Raw genomic sequence first — 17,019 nt, forward strand, 5'->3', positions numbered from 1 at the left:
AATACAGGGGATAAAGGGAGGACAACAAACATGTAAGTGCCACGCAATTCCTAACACACACCAACCAAACAACCTTCCCAGATTTTTTGCAGTGTGTGATTTTCTAAAATGAAATGATCACAAGTAAGGTCACTCCCATACAATTCTATGGTCATGCCCACTAAGGCCAACTTTGAATGGTTGATGTACCAGGCTTTTATGCGACATGCGCAATAGCCTGGGGATGAGGTTAAACCAATGCGAAACCCTACCCACACCTTCCTCTCTGCTGTTCAGAGGCCAGTGTGCCATTCGTACACTCACCCAGTGGCTTCTCTCTATCCACGGCCTGTATGTCCATGAGCCCGGGCAGGTTGCTGCGCACGGTGATGGTGTTGGCGCCGGTGGTTTTGTCAGCCCGCTGGATGCTGCGGCTCTGCCAGTCGGTCCAGTAGATGTGTGGTCCTAGTAGGGTCAGACCGTACGGGTGCTGAACCGGGGATACCAGGGTACGGCGGTTCAGCCCATTCAGGTCTGCCGCCTCGATGCGCTACGGGAGGGAAAAACTTAGTTAAATTCATTGACTCAATAGGCCGGTTTTCCAGACACAGGATAAGCCTAGTCCTGGATTTTAAAAACTTCTTCAATGAAGATTCTCCATTCTTCTTCTCCAATAAGAACACAGAATTGTCATTTCAGTGGCAAAATGCTTTCGCTATGGTGTGTCCTACTTTAAACATGACCCAGCTGTGGAACAAAAGCCTGCACACTCTGTATCTCTCAGGATTGGTTGACCTCTGCTTTAGCTTTTCGGGATAGGGCGACTGACCTCTGTGTGTGCGTCAGCCCACAGTAGCTGTGAGCCGGCACTGTCGATGGCCAGTCCGTTGGGCCAGCCAAGGTTGTTACTGATCAGAACCAAACGGTCTGAGCCATCCATCGCTGACCGCTCCAGCTTAGCATGCTCCCCCCAGTCTGTCCAGTACATATACCTGGAGGAGAGCGAGAGAGAAATGAATGTCACACTGGAAGTCGTTAGTAGACTGACAAAGGAGGGCTAACTATTTCCCAATCTAGGCTGTTTAGAAAGTAAATTCCTTGGGTGTAATTCACGACGGGTCAACTTTTATTGACCTGCAAACAAAAATACCTAAATACCTAAAACACACAGGAACTAACTCTCTCACAGTCTGCATATGATTATTCAGTACATTGATAGTAAAAATGACATTTTAATTTAAAAACAAGTGCAAAATCAGCACTTTGATCTAAACACACTGCTGTGCACAGTGAACCTGTTAGCCAAACTCTAACTCCTTACCCCATCTCGTGGTAGAGGGCGATGGCTCGCGGGCTGTCCAGGTTCTGCCAGATCAGAACCTTCCTCATGGAGCCGTCCAGGTTGGCCACCTCGATCCGGTTCGTTCCGGTGTCCGTCCAGTAGATCTTGCGACCCACCGCATCCACCGCCAGACCATCAGTGGTCATCAGACCTGGAGAGTGAAAGAAAAAGAGAGGAAGAAGGAAGAAAGGAAAATAAAGAAATAAAGAAAGAGTGGAAGAAAGGAGCGAATGAGATAAAGTTAGGGAGAAGAGAGAGGATTAGAGGAAGTGAGAGAAGGGTATGTAGAAGAATAGAAGTTAAAATATTTCAGTGCTACAGGTCATTTGTTTTACAATATAGATGAATATTCCTCTGTAATACAGCAGATAGACAAAAAAGACACTAGCCTATCTGTAATATGATTCAGATACTGTATGTTTTGATTTATGAAATAAAGTTGATTGATTATTTCCCTCACCTGTAGCGATGATATCCTCATGAGCTGTCCCATTGATGTTAGCTCTACTCACCTTCTTCAGTGTGCTGTCTGACCAGTACACTTTACCTGCAGGGGGCAGTAGACACACACACACATCAAGGTTACAAAGACATACGGTTAGTCACTGTTTCACCTCCACATCAGTGGAGGCTCCTCAGAGGAGGAAGGATCATCCTCCTCAATGAAGTTCATAAAAATTTAAATAGTTATCCATTATAGATAAAAGTATACTAACTATATTTACGTCACCAGTGACGTGAATATAGTTAGTATAGTTTTTAATTAATAGTTCTAAAAATAATTTAAAACACACAATGCAATGAAGGTCTACAGTCGCCTCAGAAGTACTCTCTGGGGTAGTACCATGGTTTAGCCGGAGAACAGCTACAGTAGATTCCGTCCTCCTCTGGGAACACGGACCTCAATTCAAAATCTAGGAGGCTCATGGTTCTCACTCCCTTCCATAGACTTACACAGTAATTATGACAACTTCCGGAGGACGCCCATCAACCTATCAGAGCTCTTGCAGCAAGAACTGACATGTTGTCCACCCAATCAAAGGATTAGATAACAAATACATTTCTTCATAAATTAAGGAGAAGCAAGAGGGCGAGCTAGCTATATTTTGTTGTATTTTTTTCCACTTTCTCAGCTAATGAATGCAGCTAGCTAGTTTAGCCTACTCAAACAGAGAGGGATGCTTTGTTAGCTTGCTGGCTATGGCTATCCAACACTGGAACTCTTCTAAATCAAGATAAGCTTTAAGTTTTATAAATGTATTGCCACCGGGGCGCAGTGTAACTGCTAAACTGCGTGATTGTAGCAGGTTTACTAACGCGTTAGTTCTATTAGCTATGTTGACTATGACATTAGCTAATATGGTGACAACGATGTAGACTGTGTGTACCGATTAGCGTTAATGGTATGAAGGTTTGACTTGGAAAGGTTTTTTCGCCTGGTCACAGACAGCTAATGTGTTGTGCAATGAAGTCCACAAGTGAAGGGAAAAGGAGACAGGAAGACAGCGTAAATGAGAGAAAGAATTATACAACGAGCAAAGTGATCATGCTGTTTGTATGTGGCTGCTATGAAAGTGAACTGTGTGTGCGTGCGGGTGATCAGGGGTGTATTTTATTCTGCCGATTCTGTTGAAGAAGGTTTTTAAACAGAAGCAAACAGAACAAAACGGGGATCAACATACCTGAATTTGTCCAATAGAAACTCTTATTTGCAACTGCTTGACAAATGATTACACCCTAGATCAGCTAGATGTAGGGAAGAGTGTGCAAGGCAGTATTGAATGTCATTCACTGTCTGTCACCTTGATTACTAAAACATTTATCTCAACCTATGTGTGGTAAACTTTCATTCATAGGATACATTGTAGCAACCTCATGATGGCTATTGGTAACATTTTTGTATCATGTACTAGCCTAAACCTATCGATGTTAAATTGAGCTGGATGAATGAAATATGAATGACAGTTATCCAATACACTGTAATAGAAATAAGGCCATGCTCAATGAAAAAAATGTTTTGCTCCCTCATCTTAAATGGCACTGACCACTACTGGTGCACATTCAGATCACAATTAAAAAATGACACTTTTTTGTCAAAGGACACTGATGATGAAGCCTTTTCGGGCGAAACGTCTGGTCTGAAAGATTGAATACATTTTTATTTATATTTACTGCAAAACCTAAGTGCAGACCTTCCTCATTTTCCTGTTCAAACCACAGAGATTACAGAAAACACACATACACACCCTCTTTAGGGTCCACTCCGATGGCGATGGTGTTTTTCATGGATCTGTTGACAGCCAGCACCACATCAGCAAAGTAGGGGATGTCCAGAGAGACCATCCTGATATCAGTCCGCCGTGCAAAGATCAGGAAACTACTCATCCCTACAACCAAGACACAACACTGTCAGTATGGAGAGTACAGGTTATGGAATAAAACCACCTTATATTTTGGATTATGATGAGGTTATACAGTTGAACTATGTTTATGAGGCATTTGTAAGTGATATTCTTTAAGAATCAACGGTCTGTAAATATTGTATCGCAGCTTGGGCCTTGACGGTGAAGGTAGTAATTAAAGGGATGTCAGCAGTAACGTTTTCAAGATAGAGCACTTACAGTACAAAGAAAAGAGTGTGACGATAATGCGAAACACATTATTATCACAGTAAGATTTTTACTGAAAGTGTTCCATCTTGAAAACTTTACTGCTGACATGCACACTTGTTGGGACCATATCAACAGCGTACTAATGAACAAAATACTAAACTATGTATTTTTTTCTCTCCTTTAAATCAAGATGAGACAATTTTTTATTTTTTATTATCAATCTGTTATCAATCTACTTGTGGTATCTTGGAAGACATAGTTTATTTACATCAATATCTCTGTGGTAAATTGTGTTAAGGTGATGAGATACATGGTATAGTGTTGCTTTTGTTCTTGTTTTTTAAAACCTTTATTTTATCAGGTAGTCATACTGAGACCAAGGTCTCTTTTAAAGAGCCCTGAATTTCAGAAAATACAAAATGCAAAAGAAACAGAACAAGGTCATGAAACAAACAAATTCATCAGTAATAAGGTCCTCAATCAGGTGTCTAAATTGCCCCAGAGGCAATTTAGAAAAAACATTAGAAAACATTTAGAAAACATCCAATGTACCATGGGTTGTTGTACAATGGGTGCTAGTAGTATAATACTATTATATTGTTGCTATGCTACCGTGTGTGCAGGTCTTTCCATCCAGCTGAAGGTTGATGCCAGTAGGACAGGTACAGCTGGAGCCTTTTGTGGGTGGAGCCAACAGACACAGGTGACTGCAGCCCCCATTATTCACCGCACAAGGTGTCCGCACTAGAGAGTGAGGGACAGAGGGGGGAGAGAGCGCAATATATAATTATTCAACATAAAAACGTAAGATGATAGTATATGTTGCCCACTCACAAACTATTGCAACAATGACATATGTGTCTCACTCATTTAACAGTTGAGAGTTTAAAAAGGATCTCAAACACAATTTAGCCATGCGCTCTGGATTAGAGTCTCCATGGCCATGGGTTCTGTGCAGCAGGCTGAACGTTTGACATCCATACTTATCAGTGCTGCTTCAGCCTGGTATGAGCCCCAGGTGCTTTTTGCCCTCTGAACCACATATCTAGGATCAGTTTACCTGGCCTCTAATCTCGCTAGCGACAGGGAGGGACACAGGTGGGTGGGGGTCTAGTATCTTGTCACAAAATACTCAGAGGGCCAACAGGGCGCACGCACGCACGCACGCACACGCACATACACACACACACACACACACACCGGTGGTGCGGTAGCGGTGGAACATGTGAATATCCATGAGGTTCTCCAGGTTCTCGGCGAGTGTCTGTCGTCCCAGGCCAGTCATTTTGTTGGCACACTGGATGCTCTTTGACTGCCAGTCTGTCCAATAGAGCTTCTCCTCATGCAGAGTCAGCCCAAAGGGGTGGGGCAACTGACTGCCAATCAACACCTGGACACCAATGGAGGGGCGGGGGGAATAAAAATATTAGCCAGTATTCTGATTCACAGAGTAAAAAGTCTCACTTGATTAAATACCCATCCAACATACAAAAATAGTTTGAAAATAAGCTAAAACTTGTAAAGACTATCCCTTCAAGACCACCTCACCTGTCTGTCTGAGCCATCAAAGTTGCCAAACTCGATGGTCTTCATCCCGGCGTCGGCCCAGTACAGGCGCTGTGTTTGGTAGTCAATTGCCAGTCCGTTAGGCCATGTCAGGTTGGAAGAGATGATGACGATACGGCTGGATGCGTCCATCCCTGCCTGCTCTATCTTAGGACTCACACCCCAGTCTGTCCAGTACATATATCTATAGTACTCAGGGAAAATCATGTATCAGTAAACTGTACACGTATGTGGTATGCACAATTCATCTGTATACTGTATGTTCAGATTAATTGTCAGTGGTAAACAACAAAGTTCATGCAGCGCTAACTTTTTGGGAGGACTCTATTGAACTGCTGGAAAAAAAGTGTGTTTACATGCTACTCTGCAAACTACTGTCAGAGGTGTCATTGGATATTTGACACCTGATATTGACCCGTGACTTCTAACTCACCCTCCAATTGGGTCAACCACGATGTCCCTGGGTCGGTCAAGATTCTCCCAGATCAGAACAGTACGCATGCTCCCGTCTGCATTAGATACCTCGATACGATCTGTACCTGATCTCACACACGCACACACACACACAAGCATGCACACACTCACACAATTAATTATTGTTTGTACAACAAATTACTCAATAAAGACTAGTCAAAAAAGACTTCCTGGTAGTCTATAGCTGACATGATACACAGTGGTACAAACTGAAGTTTGTACCACTACCCTATAGTAATTTAAATCTAGAACACGGGTACAGTTAAGGTTTCTTACCTGCGTCGGTCCAGTAAAGTTTGTTGGTCACCCAGTCAATAGCCAGACCGGCTGGACTTTCCAGACTGGTGTCCACCACCACCTGACACACACAATAACAACTAATTTCAATACAGTACAGTAACTTAATTGAAATACTCCCCCATAGCAAAAAAAAGTCAAACAGCTGTAAAATGAACTGTGATACCAGACTCTCATCAATAGGTGGCGACATTTGGTTAAAAGTAAAGTGCAAGGGACTTTAATCAATACTCTGATCTCATCAGCTAAAATGATTCCCCCAAACAATTGTATCTTACCAAGCATTAGACCAAACATCCACCACTATAACACTAAACTGTTTTCTTCTCTATTACTAGCTATTTTATTTGTAATGATCTTGATGGGTGGTTGTCTCACTTACTTTATTTGAATGCACCTTCCATTGTACAGTAAGTGGCTCTGGATAGGAGCATCTGCTAAATTACTAACTAATATGGGAAATAATATTGGGAAGAACTGACCTCCTGCCTTGAGCCGTCCCATTGGGCCCGGTTGATGGAGTCGGTGGTGACATCCGTCCAATAGATGAAGCCCTCCTCGGCATGCCAGTCCAGTGCCACGGCGTTGCGTACGTCGGCCAGCGGGATGACATCATCCGACATGTCCTCGGTGTCGAAGCTGATTCGTCGGATGTCCGTCCTTCGGGCAAAAAGCAGGAACTTGTCAAGACCTGATCAAAGACCAAAGGTCTTCTGTCAGTGCTCTAGGTTTACCAACAGGGTCATCACAACACACCAACATACACCAAGGCTCTGTTTCAATTATCCACACTAGCGTACCCCTTGGGATTAAGCAATAAATTGGGCATTCTAGTGTGGACAATTGGAACCTAACTAAACCAACACATGCTATTAAAGGGCAATTCTGCCACCTTTCAACCTCATATTCGTTACCTCCAGCACCAAACCAGTGTCTACATATGTGAAAACAGCTAGATAAGAAGAAAGGACCTAAAACATAAAAATAAATGCTACTGTGACTTCACAGGGTAGGATTAAAAGTAAGAAAAACGAGCTTCTAGCAATGTTTTAACTTAATTTTTTATATAAAACGCAAAAATATGCCGTTTTCACATATGTAGACACTGGTATTGTGCTGGGGATAATGAAAAGGAGGTTTAAAAGTGGTGGAGTTGCCCTTTAACATTAGCTAACTGGACTGAAAATGTACTTAGCAAACATTGAGTTTATATTTAGAATGAAGCAATGCCTAAATGAACACAATAATATTTACAACTCTAAATAATCACATTGAAATGTCAACAAATGTTCTAGCATTCTACCTAGAGTGTGTTCATGTAGGCAAGTAAGTATACTCACTCAGGGCACAGTTATGCTGGTCCACTTTCTTGAAGCCCGTGGGGCAGTCGCAGGTATAGGTCTTGTTGCCAGGGAGACAGAGGTGGCTGCAGCCCCCGTTGTTGGTCCCACATCGGTTACGCCCACCTGGAGGCGAGGGGGAGAGGTTAGAAGCACTCTGTGAGTGTGCAGGTGTGTTACTGACTAACAGAGTGCACCTGTGGGTGGTGTGTGTGTGTGTTTGTATGTGTGTGTGAGTGCGTTTGTATGTGCACGAAGAAGCATGTGTGTGTATTAGATTGGATGTGCGTTCATGCATGCGTATCAGTGTGTGTTTGTGTCTGACTGACCTGCGGGCTGTCTCTGCGGGTGCAGTGTGTGTATATCCATTGGGAAGTGCAGCTTGTTTCTGATGATCTCCTGGTTCTTGCCTGTGAACTTGTTGGCACTGTTGATGCTCTTGGTGTGCCAGTCTGTCCAGTAAAGGCTATCCTCAAATACCGTGATGGCAAATGGATGGGGCAAACCTGGATGGAGCGAGAGTTAGACAGAGAGAGAGAAAGACAGAGAGAGAAATAGACAAATATATGTATTTAAAGAAGCATATGTTGTCCTTATTACTGAAACACAAGAATAGAATTGGAACATTCTCATTGACCCTTTAAAGGAATTAGACCAAGTGGTATAGAATGAGGGGGGATTACATGATTTCAAACAACAAGCACCCATTGGAGCAGCAACAAAATCAACATACAGCCACACACAAATCCCTAAACAGTTCCTCCACAAACTAAAACAAAACACCAAATAAAACCAATCTGGAGTAAAGGAACAATTATCTTCAAAGCAAAATAGCACAAAGTTGGACAAGATCTGCTTCCTCACGCCATCAAATGAGGACGAGTTAATGTTGTTGTCTTTTCAATTGTGTCCCCTATTGTATTCAGCCTTAATCAGAGCTGGTTGGAGTTAGCCTGTTTCTTATTAGCCACTCGCTAATGACATAAGCTTTGGGAGTCAAATGCTAGCTCTATAGATTTCTTCTGAGAAGAAGTCCCTGTTTGACTACTTGAAGAAAGGAGGGAGGGATTGATCAAAGAAAGGAAGGAACGGAACAATGATTTGGTCTTTAAATAGGGCCACAGTCTTGGTGGAGAACATATGTGGAACACTTCCATACCATTGTCCCTCTATTCATTCATTAGCCCAGCTGAAGTGGCCCTATTGGCCAGATTGCCTACAGTTTTGGCAAAGCACAGAGAACCTCAGAGAGTGCTGAATACGCTCAGCTGATGGATGGAAAGAACATCGTTTTCACCTTGTTTATTTCTGTTGGTGGTGCACAGTTTATGGTGAGCTTGCTGCCATAAAGGTCTTACACAGGTCTAGTATTTTATACCAGGGTTTTACAGTGGGGTGTAAATGAAGAGGGGTGAAAGACCAAACCTGGGGAGAGAGGAGAAGATATTATCTAACTATTAATGTAAACGAATACTCAGATACATACTTAAAGTATCATACCCCTCAGAAAAAAAACTAAATAACATTAGCTTCAGGGAAAGATTGGTATTTTTCTCTCTCTCTCTCCTGTTTCTCCATCTGTTTATCTTTTTCTTTAGGTCTCCAGGTGTGTGTAAGATGATACTTGGTGTGTGTGTTACTGATGTTATCTTCAAGGAGACACATGGTTAGACATGAGTGTGAAGGGGAGTCCGAGTTGGGTTGACACTCTCCTCTCTCTTTCAAGGGCAGATCGCAGGAACACTGGTGGTATGTGGGTCTACTCTCTCTTTTCTGTCTCTGGTCTAAGGGATAGCTGGGCCAGCAGCTGTAAGGCAACAGGGAATCTTCCATGGGGGTCTACCCACCCACATGTAACCTCTCCCCTCTCTGTCCCCACTCTTCTCCTTATCTCCCTCACTCGCTCTATTGTGTCCTTCTCTGTCTCTCCCCTACCTACTTTTCACCCCCCCTCCAAAAAAGCCCACATTTCTATCCCTCTCTGTCCCCACAACATCCCTCGCTATACCCCCCTCTCCTATTGTCTCCTTTACTGCCCACCCCCACCTCGTCCCCGAAGGTGCACAGGTGTGCTCAGAGGATAAGGGTGTCACCCACATCACTCACTAGATACCATGACAAAGAACTGGCATGTCTCCAAATGTTTCTCAAACGACCACACACACAGAGATGCGCACATGCACACAAAAAAGGCATGCATGCGTTCACACACACAGGCACACACAGGCACACACACACAGGCATACACACACAGGCACGCGTCCCATTTGTTCTGCCTGTTGTCTGAGCAAACAGAGGGCCTAGTGGAGGTACAGGGCCAATTACAGGTTTTTATCCCGAGAGCACACATCAATAAAGGCTGCTCACACAGGGCTGGACGGGTACCCTCTACACCCCTGTCCTCCTCCTCCTCCTATCATCCCTCACGCACCCCTCCTCCTCTAATCAAACACTCACACAGGGCAGTGGGTAACCCTCCCTTTCCTCTCCTAAAAGACATTCCTTCTATTCTCCCCCCCACTAATGCCACTTCTTCTTGTTTTTAGCTGATAGGAGTTGACCCAGGTGTGGTTGTTCGCGGTAATAGCCCATCCATGACAAGGATCGCCGAGTTGTGCGTTCCGTGATGCCATTCTGCACACCACTGTTGTACTGCACCATTCTTTGTCAGTTTGTGGCTTGCCTGTTAGCTTGCACGATTATTGCCATTGTCCTTCGACCTCTCTCATCACAAGCTGTTTGACTGAAGTTTTTTGTTTGTTGCACCATTCTCAGTAAACTCTAGACACTGTCGAGCGTGAAATGCCCAGGAGGGCGTTTGTTTCTGAGATAACTGTATCCAGCGCGCCTTGCACCGAAGATCATACCACACTCAAAGTTGCTTAGGTCACTCATTTTTCCTATTCTAATGTGTTAAATAATTAAGACAGACAAATGACTCAAGAGGGAGCCAGAGATCAAGATAGCCTAACCAGAAGAAAAAAACCTATTCCCGACCCTCCTCCTTCAGCTACTGCTGGCCTTTGCAGATTCTGCCATTAAGCTCCTGAAGTTGCCGTTAATAGGCTACAGGGTCGGTAACCTTTTCCATTTGGAGTGCCAAGTTATCTTACCATTTCGAACCGATCTGCGTGCCAGTTACGATTTTCAAATGCACATTTTCATGGAACAGTTTCATTTCATTTATAATAAAGTCTTCGTATCTCAAAATCATTATCATGTGTTTGATCAAAATTCTAAAAGTAAATTCTATTGCCATTGCCAACTCTGTAAAAATATCCTACATGAAGCCAAAAAATAAAAACATTGCAGGCTGCAGGTAGAAAACATCCTGTATAAATCCCATATTGGCTATGCATTGTATCAACTATCAACTTTGTCTAGACTGAAGCTTGCACTAAAAAACTCTTCTGGGCCCTCCGAGTTTTCTGCGCCAGTGAGCTCCGGACAGACACAGCTGTAGGCTATTTGCGCAACGGATAAGTAATCAAATCAAATCACATTTGATTTGTCACATGCGCCGAATACAACAGGTGTTACCGAGTTAATGTGCGAGGGTAGAGGTTAGTCGAGGTAATTTGTAAAGTGACTATGCATAGATAACAATCAGCGAGCAGCTGTGTAAATAGTCCGGGTGACCATTTGATTAACTGTTCAGAAATCTTATGGCTTGGGGGTAGAAGCTGTAGACAATGAGCTTTTTGGTCCTAGACTTGGCACTCGGTACTGCTTCCTGTGTGGTAGCAGAGAGAATAGTCTATGACTTGGGTGACTGTAGTCTTTGACAATTTTTTGGCCCTTTCTCTGACACCGCCTAGTATATAGGTCCTGGATGTCAAGAAGCTTGGCCCCAGTGATGTACTGGGCCGTACGCACTACCCTCTGTAGTGCCTTACGGTCAGATGCAGAGCAGTGGCCATACCAGGGAGTGATGCAACTGGTCAGGATGCTCTCGATGGTGCAGCTGTAAAACTTTTTGAGTATCTGGAGGCCCATGCCAAATATTTAGTCTCCTGTTGTCGTGCTCTCTTCACAACTGTCTTGGTGTGTTTGGACCATGATAGTTTGTTGGTGAACCCTCTCCACTACAGCCCTGTCGATGTTAATGGTGGCCTGTTAGCACCTCTTTTTCTTATAGTCCACGATCAGCTCCTTTGTCTTGCTCACATTGAGGGAGTTGTTGTCGTCTCTTACCTCCACCCTATAGGCTGTCTCATCGTTGTCGTCAGCAAACGTAATGATGCTGTTGGAGTTGTGATTGGCCACGCAGTCGTGGGTGAATAGGGAGTACAGGAGGAGACTAAGCACGCACCCTTGAGAGGCCCCAGTGTTGAGGATCAGCGTAGCAGATGTGTTGTTGCCTACCCTTACCACCTGTGTTGAGGCCCGTCAGGAAGTCCTGGATCCAGTTGCAGAGGGAGGTGTTTAGTCACAGGGTCCTTAGTTTAGAGATGAGCTTTGTGGTAGGCCTATTTTATGACATTTCCACCGGATCAGAGCATGACATTTTTTCCCCTTTCACAACAAGTAGAGAATGGAGTGGTTATCGAAAGAGAGCTTGAAATATGTTTTAAATAGGCTACGTTGAGGAACTATTGTAATTCTCAATGGATGTAAAAACTGACTTTGTTTACTTGCTGTTTGAGGTGAAGAAAAAAAATACTTTGAGAAGATCCACAGTGGTGGTGAGTTAAGACAATCAGAAATACTATCAGATCCCCAAATGGGCACATTCATAGGACTACATTTGTAGTCTAGTCTATGCATAATCAGGAGTGCGTCCTTACTCAACATTGACCGGAGCCTTACAAATAAAATGCAATGAATAAATTGACAACTCGGAAATTAAATATACCAAAACTTGTTCCTCACAAGTGTAGCCTAGGTTTTGCAGTCCGCAAACAATGTGTCCACTCCGACAATGAGAATGGTAAAAGTGGTAAAATATTGAATGTATTAACAGAAATGACCTTAACCAAACAAACATTGTAGATTAGAAAGTATGGGAATTAACAACGGTAAATGTACTACTGGTGATACTGGTGTGCCATCATGATTAGCCCACTGAGACATGCGAAAATCAGACAGGTGCCATCAGAAATATATATATTTGCTACTGCTTGACTAAAAAATCTTGGTCGACAAAAAGCCTATCGACGAAACAACCGACCAGTCGACTAAATGGGGTCAGCCCTAGCCTCGATGCCCATCTGCCTGCATGCTTTATAGAACAAGCCACAGCCACACTGAACCTAATAAACTGGTCGGCGAGTGTATATGTCATTTAGGAAACACTTTTAACCAAAGCAACTTACAGTCATGCCTGCATGCATCTTTTGTATGGATGACCCCAGCGAGAATCTAACCTACAGTCCTTGGCGTTGCTAACTAAGCCATACAAGACCAGGTTGTGACAACAAGCAAACATACCTATCTATCGCCTCTGTTTTTAGATGGACACTGAGGATGACCTCCACTCCAGTCTCCCCTTGTTACGACCAGTGCTGTTCTACATCGCTTCAAGACTGTTTGATTTGCCTCTGCAGAGCTGGAATTCTCTCTGCCCAGTTGGAATACCAAGTGGAATTGTGGCTGTGGTGAAGCCAATGGCTATGTCCCAAATCACGCCCTATTCTCTACATTGTCCACTACTTTTGACCAGATTCCAATGGGGGAATTAGGGTGCACTATATAGGGAATATGGTGCCATTTGGGACAAAGCTCATGGCTCCCGCTCACCCCATAAACAGAGGGTAGCTCAGCTTTGATTTCCAGATCGGGTGAGCCAGCAACGCTAGGCCCAATCAGCAGGCCGGGGGGAGGGTGAAGTGTGTCGGGAGTGGTGATGATCCACCGAACACTGATCTGCACTTGTCATAATGTCTCCCACGGTCTTTCACACACAAAAATATATATATTTGTTTTGTTTAAATGTGTGTGTGCATGAGAGTGTGTGAGAGTTAGGGTATATGGAGGAGATGACTAAGTAATTTGGTTCATCAGTCTTTACTTGAAGTTAGTTATTGAGGGATGATGATGTTTTGGCAATGTGAAGATAAGAATCCCAGAGTATGGTACCTCCATATCTGATAAAGAATTGACTGTGAGGTGTGGCAGTGGGGAGGGTGAAGGTTATTGCAGTGTCTTGCATTATATAGATGGATTTCAGAATTAACCTGGAAGAATCCATTGAAGGCTTTAGGTAAACTGTCTGGGAGGTATGACTATTTGTAGAAAAAAGTGCATAATTGGTGTACATTAATGTTGTAAATAGACAAGATATAGAGTATATTAACAAAAGTGCAGAGGAGTAATTTGTGTAGGTAGGAGCAATGTTCCCTCTAAGCTGCGTGCGTGCGTGTGGCGCAGAAGAAATATGAGCCTGCGCAGAGAAGCACGAGATTCAACTTCACTTCAACTTCGCTCTACTGTGGGAATTGTTATCGAATCTATGCAATATTAGCCACTTTCAATGTAATATACCGAAATAAAACAATCTAGGCAAGACTTCGTATACAAAACTAACTGTACAAGAGATTTTCTTGTAGGCAGAGCGCATTGGAGTAGGATTCTACTGCATTGACAGGCAAGACTCAGGCCCATACTCTACACAGACCAGTGTGCCATTACCAATCAGAGCTGCAGTAGGCCTATATGCAAATAACCATACGTATATGGATCTGGGCAATTCACTTTGAACTGGACTGTGTTTAGGCTACAGTATGAGTGGTCATGAGTAGATGCACTTGTTTTGAGATCAGTGAGAGCTGCATGTAGCCACATGTTCACATTTGTTCATATTCTTTGCAAGTGAGTGAGTTATTACCCCAGTTATAGCTAATTTCTAGTCAACAATTTGGGAGTGGTTGCTTCCAACAAGAGCACAAAATGTGTGCATTTCAAGCCATCTAGTCAGGTAAAGAGCTTTTTTATGTCTTAAAGGGGAAGTGTTGTATTTCGAGAAGGTCTTAAATGAGATAAGTACCCAATAGGCAGAACGTAGCATAATTTGTCTGATTCTTTGTAATAATGGTATGGGAATAATAATGAATTTTATTTTGTAGAGTGGTTTCTTCCATCAAACATTTTCAGTCCCCTTCTTGTCTGAAGGACAAGTGGATAAGCAGGTTAATGTCAAGCCCTGCATGTTTTTTTTCCTCCAAAAGTCTCATGGAATGTAGGCATTGAACACGACACATTAGCTACTGCTACTGTAGGCTGAATGAGAGAACAGCTATTTCCATCTTAAAATGTTATGGGGTGCATTTTTCTCCATTGTTTTTTAAGGTAGGCCATTCAGGTAGGCCTACATTATGATCAAATAGCCACAGTAGCCTACTTGACCACTTAAAACTGTAACTTAAAGTGGGTACAACATCAGTGTTCACACTAAGCGTGTGCAGGGCGTTGCCCAACATTTTCACAACTTTCAAGTGTGCGCTCAGTGCCGAAACAAATGTGAGGGAACATTGGGTAGGAGGCATATGTACTTGCCCAGACAATATTACATAAATAAGATATGGGTAAATTAATCTATTGTATAAAGTTAGGAAGCAAGCCTGAAGAACCAAATCACCAATCTTTCTGATGATACCAACAGATTTTATCACTTTGCATCGGACAAATTGAATATGATCTTTCCAGGATAACTTTCATCAATTAGAACTCAGAAGAATTTAGTGGATGTGACTGGTTCCATTTAATTCACACACATTTTTTTTTTTACAAAATGTATTATTCTTACTAGTGAATAGAATAAAGTTGGGATTTATTTTTACATTTAAAGATAATTTGTTTATCTGGAACCATTCAGTAAATATGACATTATTAATTAGTGAGATAAAATTATTGTGTGATAAAATCAAATTGGTATAATCAGCAAAGAAAATGGGAAGTACAGTAGAAAAAACAGCAGCAAGGTCATTGACATAGATTAGAAATAACAGGTCTAATTATTCAACCATGTGGCACGCCACAGGATATCATGGCCCTGGTAGATGCAAAGCTCAATGCATAACCAAATTGTTCTCTATCACTTAACTATATAGCCAATTACATGTATAATCATGAAACCCATATTAATGCAATTTAGAAAGTAATATTTCATGATCAACCGTGTCAGACACTTTGGATACATTTAAAAAATATGCCGAGAGCGTATTCATTGTTGTTCAGGGCTGTAAAGATTTTATCCACAATGATGACGATTTATGTTTTTTAGTTCAGTTATTATTTATAATTGTCAGTTACACGATTATATTATTATTGTGCCTGCCCTACTCCGCTATACTTTCTCTTTTCTGTACCAGCTGCTAAGGCCACTTTCTATCACTATCAATTTCAAGCTTCTGCCTCCAACCCAGGGAAACACTTCTCCAACCTCCATAACCCTCTTTGCAAACAACTTTGAAAACAAAAGGCTGACGACGTCCACTACTCATTCATGAGCCCAAGGATCCCACTCACACAGAACTACCTTAGGCCTTGACCTCTTTCTTGCCTCTCTCCAGATGAAATCCTGCGACTAATGATATCTGGCCGCCCAACAACCTACCCACTTGACCCAATCCCCTCCTCCCTTCTCCAGACCATCTCTGGAGATATTTTCCCATTCACCACTTCCCTCATCAACTCATCCCTGACCACTGGCTGCTTCCCCTCTGACTTCAAAATGGCCAGTCGCTTCCCTCCTTAAAAAACCAACACTTGAGCACTGACTTCAAACTACAGACCGGTATCCATTCTTTCTTTTGTTTCCAAAACACTTGAGCGTGCCGTCTCTGACCAACTCTCTTGTTAGCTCTTTCAGAACGATCTTCTTGACCCTAACCAGTCAGGTTTCAAAATGGCTCATTTAACTGAGATCACTCTCCTCTATGTCACAGAGGCTCTCTGCTATGCCAAAGCTGACTCTCTCTTCTCTGTTCAAATTCGCCTAGATCTATCTGCTGCCTTTGACACTGTGAACCAGCAGATCCTCCTCTCCAACCTCTCAGGGTTGGGCATCTCAGGCTCTGCACACTCCTGGATTGCATCCTACCTGGCAAGTCACTCAAAGAAGTGACTTGCTCCTGCAGGTTCATGCTCTACAACATCCGTAGAGTACAACCTTTCTTCACACAGGAAGTGTCGCAGGTCCTAATCCAGGCACTTGTCATCTGTCGTCAGAGACCTGGCAGTGTGGTGCCAGGACAACAACCTCTCCCTCAATGTGAGCAAGACAAAGAGCTGATCGTGGACTACAGGAAAAGGCGGAACAGGCCCCCATTAACATCGACAGGGCTGTAGTGGAGAGGTTTGAGAGATTCAAGTTCCTTGGTGTCCATTTCACCAACGAACTATCAGGGTCCAAACACACCAAGACTGTCGTGAAGAGGGCAAGACAACAACCTTTCCCCCTCGGGAGACT

At 43.1% G+C, this 17,019-nt stretch overlaps 1 protein-coding gene across 3 annotated transcripts in view; it reads right to left on the minus strand.

The window, feature by feature from the left end:
• lrp4 (low density lipoprotein receptor-related protein 4) overlaps positions 1–17,019 on the minus strand; it is a 226,213-nt gene that overhangs the window by 25,168 nt on the left and 184,026 nt on the right. For all 3 annotated transcript variants that reach the window (XM_042320844.1, XM_024418426.2, XM_042320845.1), the window contains exons 15-27: positions 7,940–8,116; positions 7,611–7,736; positions 6,753–6,961; positions 6,250–6,331; positions 5,933–6,038; positions 5,482–5,683; positions 5,134–5,323; positions 4,546–4,677; positions 3,568–3,708; positions 1,782–1,868; positions 1,301–1,472; positions 809–971; positions 304–529 (exon numbers count right to left, since the gene is read on the minus strand). In XM_042320844.1, coding sequence (XP_042176778.1) covers positions 304–529; positions 809–971; positions 1,301–1,472; positions 1,782–1,868; positions 3,568–3,708; positions 4,546–4,677; positions 5,134–5,323; positions 5,482–5,683; positions 5,933–6,038; positions 6,250–6,331; positions 6,753–6,961; positions 7,611–7,736; positions 7,940–8,116 — 2,013 coding nt within the window. The remainder of the gene's footprint in view (positions 1–303; positions 530–808; positions 972–1,300; positions 1,473–1,781; positions 1,869–3,567; positions 3,709–4,545; positions 4,678–5,133; positions 5,324–5,481; positions 5,684–5,932; positions 6,039–6,249; positions 6,332–6,752; positions 6,962–7,610; positions 7,737–7,939; positions 8,117–17,019) is intronic.

This window comes from Oncorhynchus tshawytscha, linkage group LG04, assembly GCF_018296145.1.
Source record: "Oncorhynchus tshawytscha isolate Ot180627B linkage group LG04, Otsh_v2.0, whole genome shotgun sequence".
NCBI lineage: Eukaryota > Metazoa > Chordata > Actinopteri > Salmoniformes > Salmonidae > Oncorhynchus > Oncorhynchus tshawytscha.